The sequence below is a fragment of the Monopterus albus genome, unplaced genomic scaffold, assembly GCF_001952655.1.
Source record: "Monopterus albus unplaced genomic scaffold, M_albus_1.0 scaffold397.1, whole genome shotgun sequence".
In the NCBI taxonomy this organism is placed as follows: domain Eukaryota; kingdom Metazoa; phylum Chordata; class Actinopteri; order Synbranchiformes; family Synbranchidae; genus Monopterus; species Monopterus albus.
This window is the reverse complement of record NW_018128277.1, coordinates 94959-101112: the sequence shown is the minus strand read 5'-3', so window position 1 is coordinate 101112 and position 6154 is coordinate 94959. Positions and strand designations below refer to the sequence as shown.

The following is a 6154-nucleotide window of genomic DNA, read 5'->3' as shown; positions in this document are numbered from 1 at the left end:
CCTCCCCCCTCCGCCTCAGCACAGCCCGGACTGCAGCGCCCGGTGCGCTCAGTTCTCTCACCCCGCTGCACCGGGGGAGCGGCACCACTGCGTGTGCTATTTGTTACTGGTATGGACTGATTATGAGACACAAAGAGGGTACATATTAATGAAATGATCCCTACGGGGTTTGGGGGGGAGGATAATTTGCTTTTATTATTTGTATCTCATAAATAAAGAAAAACGCGGAGTCACATTGGAAAAGATGAATACAAATAAAAGGCAGTCACATACCCAGTGGGATGAATACACGTACGCCCTTGCTCTAGCAGTAAATACATAATTAGATAAATGGAAATAAAACGGATCCACCTGTACCACAAAGTGTCTCCACCCGTCAGGGCTGCAGTGGTGACAACATGAAGCGCTTCCAGCTCCCAAAGTGTGAGCGAGAGGCGGAGAACCAGGCAGCAGGGTGGAGGAGTCTGCAGAGAGGCGCTGATGCCAAACAGCTCCGACTCTGAGGAGCTGGGACGGTCACCGGGCAGGACAGGTACGATGAGTCCAAACCTTCAGTCTGGTTCCATCTCGCAGCTGTGGAGTCAGAAACGTCCCCCATCAGTGTGAAGGCTTCCTGCTTCATAGTGAGCCAGCACAGCCACAGCTGAGCCTCAGAGCCCGGAGCTTAACAAGCCTCCCACTCAGGAGTCTCAGGAGGCCTGAGCCCCGTGTTTGTCTGATACATACACTGCATTGAAAATATATTTAAAGTAGTAATTCTGCAGAATGACTTCATATTTAAGCATCACTAAAGATGTTTTACCTCCACACTGTGGGGCAGCCCAGGTGGTTCATTTATAACTGTAGTATTTTGTGTACAATTCAGAGTCACTGGTCAGCCTAACCTGCTTGTTTCTGGACAGTGGAGGGCACCTGGAGCACAAACACACCCCACACACACAGCAGGTTTGAACCTGGCACCTCCCGGCTGTGAAGCTGACCGCTGCACCACTGTGCCGCCCCTTTAACATAATTTAATAATCCTAATCTGCACAGGAAATAAACACAGTGGAGTAAAGGCAACATTTGCTTCCAAAATGTAGAAGCAGGAAGTAGTATACAGGCCAATTACTCAAGCAAAGTAAAAATACCTCGAAGCTTTACTTAAGTACTTTAAAACTGCAATTTTTGTCATTTGGTTGTGTACAACACTGGGGTGTGGCTTAGTTGGGAATGATGGGAAGACAATGTGTCACTCAGAAAGCCCAGTTCTTCTGTCCAGACTTCAGGGTGTAATGACCAGGACGAGCCTCTCTGATCAGTAACACACTCTGAGGAGGGAAACTGGGGCCCCGGTGTTATCATTATTTAAATAATAACACCACAAGTTTACCTTGAACGACTCTGTTTCACCTCCGAGAGTTTGCACTAGGCCACGACGCCAGAGCTCTGGCGGAGAGGAAACACATGTCAGCAGTCTGACAACATCAGGTAGAGGATCTGGTTCAGTGGCTGTGATGAAAGGAAAAGAAGGAAAACCTGACAAAGTATGTTTGTGTGTGTGCAGGACAGCTGACGTGCACCTGCCCCGACGTGCGGTAGTGAGATCTGGGGTCACACATGCTCACAGGCTTGGCAATGCGTGTGTGTGTGTGCGTGCACAGGGGATTGTCACACAGATACAGGACACCACGTAGAAATGTCCAGCAGACCACAGCCATATTTGTTTTGAAGTAGAGGATGGTGAGGATAAGGTCAAAGGTCATGGCAGAAACTCCCATCATGCCGTTCACTATTTCTACCTGCTTCGGTGTGAAACGAAACTTCTGGCTTCAGCAAAGGTCCAAATGTCAGAGGCCATCGTTGTTGGGACTGAAATAACCTGCGTAGTTTTATGTTGTTCTCGTTTCTTTAGCGCCACCATGAGGCCAGAATCTCAAAGTCTACCTCTAAAGAGCTGAATCACAACTGGGGTGTTTGATGAATATTGAATCCTGTCTGCAGTGCTAATCAGGTTATTGATCTTTAGTATTAGATTGCAAATACAATGCTTCTACATACACTCACCAGCCACTTTATTAGGTACACCTGTACTGGACCACATTATACCAGAGGTGTCTCTATATTTTTGTCTCCAGCTACATACATGAGAGGGTCAGAATATTAGGAACACCTCTGGATATAATGTGTTCCGGTACAACACCAGTGTTGTGAATGCTTGATAAACCACGAGGCTCTGACAATCACACACACTATTTATTTTCTTCACTGTGGCTGTTTCGTTTCATTTAGCAGACACACAATCTGCCAGTTCTGGGTGCAACAGAAAAGAATAGAACAAAACCTGCTTCTTGTGTTAAATGTCAGCGTTTCTTTTACAGTGAAGTTGGCCTCCGCTTCGACATGTTGCCTAGCAACAGCTGGCTGTCAGCACCCACTCAGGTGTGTGTGCAACTTGATGAATAAGACCAACTGTGTGGGCAGTGAAAGCGCTGGACAGCTCTTCACAGAGAATGTAGATGGAGGAGAGACGAGTGGAGAAGGCATCAGCTTCTCTTTTCTTTCTCTATCTCTCTCTCAGACACTTCCAGACAGAGTAGAGTTTCCATGGTGACCACTATGGGATGCCAAACCAGTTGCCGATAGAGGAGGATGAGGAGGAGGTCGAGGCCGGTGGACTTTTTCCAGCTTTTCCACAGGGACTGAAGTGTGTGGGTGGGTGGGTGCTCTCTCTCCTTCTTGCTCCCTCTCTTTCATTCCGACATCCCTCCCTCACTGTCTCTCTGATGGCACCAGTATGAGTGTGGGGGTGGCTGTATTTTTATTTGCTGTATTATTTGCAGCAGGTTTTACAGTGAACAGAAGAGAAAGTGAGAGGACCTCTGTGGGAGGAGGATCTTTCGTTTTTGCATTTGAGGCGTTCATGGACAAACACGAGGCTGGGAAAAGGCAGAACAGTTTCAGATATCAGGCCTGTGATGGTCCCAGGCACAGCAGGACGAGGTTTCAGTTTGGAAGGGACCGCCATGTCCTCAGGAGACACCTGGAGAGTGCCACACACTTAAGAAAGTTTCTGTTTATAATGAAACATCCCAGGTGCAGGTGGTGTTAGTGTGTCTGTTGTGTAAAGGAGACAACAGGACCTAGAGAGGTCAGGGGCCCCTGGACCCGATCCTCTGCATAAAGTGACCTTTAATATTTGAAAATCACAACCAAAACCACAAAGGAGCAGAGAAATGTGCACAAAGAGAAAAACAAAGCTGCAAAAAAGGCTAATTAACCACAAAGAACAGAAACATCAACAAAGACACACAAAAAACAACAAGGAAATTTTGCATCTCTGTCAGTTAAATTCAACAGCAGCACACACTCCGGCCTCCAAAACAGTCACACAGTTGAAACAGAGGAGTTAATGCAGGACTGCCTTAGCCTTGGGTTTGGGTGTACCTAATAAACTGCTACCTGACTGTGCATACACACCAGTGAGAGCCACTAGTTGTGTCTTTTCCTCCGTTACAACACACACAGTGGATGAAGGGTCTGTCCGTCCTGTGCTCGTGTAAGGACATCATTACAATAGGATCACCTTCAAACACACACTAGCACCTCCCTCTCTATTGTCCTCATCCTGTGTGTGTGTGCGTGTGTGTGAGAGAGAGTAATGTCTCAGGGTGCGTTGGCATGACAACAAAGCGTCCCCTTCCAAGAGTTTGTCTGGGGAGAGTTGGTCTCTGAGCACTGACACACACACATACTGGCTGCTGGAGCTGACCTTTGGTACGAGTTTAAATTTAAGACCAGACTTTGTGACAAAGTAAAAAAATCACTTTTTAACGTTTAAGTTAGTTTACTACAACATTCCCGCTGAGACTGTGTCTTCACTTCCAACGCACACTGTGTGGCTGCGTTGAGTGAGAGCTCTGTTGTTCCTGCCGTCTCAGGGTTTTGTTGTTGAGCCTGTTGCCATGGCAGCCGATCAGGGGATATGGCTGTGATTTAATTGGACCAGGGAGCAGGTGGTCAGGTCATGTGACTTGTCGTTATGTAACAACATGATTGTGGGTATGTTTGTTCCAGGCACACAGGCCGGGGATTCAAACCAGCAACCTGACCAACAACTCGAGGCTGTTGTAACTGGGAAGGAGCAGAGGGAGCGATGAAGGGCGAATGTGGCAGCCATCTCCAGCTGCTCATTTCATGTTTCCTGGCCTGAATTGGTCATTATATTCACGGTTTGTCAAGCGTAATAAGTGGTGAAATTCAAGGTGCAGTGCAGATTAAACCTGCAGCTCTGATAGAAACCTGAAGTGATACATGGACATACAACAGCTGTTCTTGGAGTCAGTCTGAGGGTGTGAAAGAAAAGGTCACGGGGTCATTCAAACCTAACAGTCTGCTTGGTGGAACTGCTCGCAGCTCAGACTCCACACTGAGCTCGTAGTTCTGAGGTCAGAAAACAAAATGTTGGGAGCCACTGGTTTAATTTTAAGCTTCTGGTTTAATGTAAAATCCTAATCTGATCAGCTGTGAGTCCACGCAGCGAGCCGAGAAGTCTCTCGAAAATATAGCAGCGTAGCTAGATAATGCCACGCTACTGTAGGCGGCTGCTTTCTGCCTCATTGAACTCTCAGCAACAAGGTTAATAAGGATATTTCCCAGCATGCCGAGCATTCTTTTAAGGAGCGCACAGAGGGCACCAGTCTTAACCAGGACATTTATCTACAGTACAAAGTACAACATACTGACTGCCTATAATTTATACATGTAGTGTTTCACCTGCTTCAGTAGAACATGTTTCTTAGACATAAACTTAAAACATGACCATATATTTATTTATCTGACAGAAACACACTCAGCTCCCAGCGACCAAACTCAATCCTGAGACGACGTCTCCTGCTCCAATGTGCCATTTAACAGATCTGAGGAGCTGGTACATGAAACATTACAGCTATCAAACAGGTGTGCACAGCAGAAGCAGCTCTTCAGGGTGCGTTTGATTAGTTGGTCAGAAGCGAGTCTTGAAGCCGGACAGCTCCAGCTTGTCGATGCTTCTCTGGTTTTTGAAGGAGGCTCTTGTGATCCGACTGCCCGGACTTCCTTCTTTACTCAACCACACCTTCCTGTGGGGGACCAGAAGACGACACATTACGGGGGAGGTGGGGAGTAAAATGTTTATCACGCTCCTGTAAATTAGCTCATTGTTCCAGACGACATTTTACCCCTGGTGAAAGTACAGGACACAGTTTGGACATTCAAAAAGACAAAAGCCTCTCGAGGAGGGGGCGGTGGACAGTGGGGGGTGTGGGTGAATGTGAGGCAGTGAAATGGATCCAGAATTTCTTTTAATCTTGAATAACTTTCAAACTACTAATGATATCAATGTGATTCTGGGCGTAGGTTTTCATGGCCAAGTAGTCCTGTTACATTTAGGTGGAATGACATAAGCTGCCTTGGAAACACGGAGAGCAGTCGTTTGTTCTGAGTCATGTCACATCGTGTTTCCATCATGTTCCTGGATTCGTATAATTACTGAATGTCAGATGCCTGATTCATTTCTCTTCCTGTCTTCGCTGTCATCCTTCCATGTTGTTTTTACCTTTACTAATTCTCTTTCTTTCATCACTCACTCTCTCTTCTCCATCACCCCCGTTTCTTTCTTATTTCCAAGCTGCTCGGCTCTCTGGGAATTTGCTTTTCTTCAGAGAAAAAGTAGAAGCCACCCACTGGTTCACCCCCCACCAGCTCTCCTGCTTTCCTTTCCTCTCTCCTCCATCTCTCTCCCTCATTATTTCCTCTCTTTTCCCTTTCTCCTTCCTTCTATTTTCCTTTTCTCCCCTTTCACCCCTCCTGTCCTCTCCTCTCTTCTTTCCAGTACTTCCTTCCTCTTCTCTTTCTCTACCCAGCGGAACAGCTGCCTCCTGTTTCCCAGGCCCTGGGGTAAGTGCGGTCACAGCGAAAGTATAGTTGACAGGAAGGACACGAGAGCGAGCACGTTAACACGGAAAAGATATAATGGACGGAAACACTAGAGAGCGAGCGTGTGAAAGTGAGTGTTAATCAGTCTGTGAGTAAAAGGTGATTTATCATTAAACCAAACCATAACACAAAGTCTATGTTCCTGGGTTCTAGATCCAGGTGTAATCAAAGGTCCAAACAGAGAACTGGACCTGCTGAA

General features: G+C 46.8%; 1 protein-coding gene across 2 annotated transcripts in view; it reads right to left on the bottom strand.

The window, feature by feature from the left end:
* Window positions 1-3887: 3887 nt before the first annotated feature.
* Window positions 3888-6154, bottom strand: part of LOC109951603 (acylphosphatase-2-like) — a 19876-nt gene continuing 17609 nt past the window's right edge. For both annotated transcript variants that reach the window (XM_020586206.1, XM_020586207.1), the window contains one exon: window positions 3888-5099. In XM_020586206.1, the coding sequence (XP_020441862.1) occupies window positions 4985-5099 (115 nt within the window). In that variant the 3' untranslated portion in view covers window positions 3888-4984. The remainder of the gene's footprint in view (window positions 5100-6154) is intronic.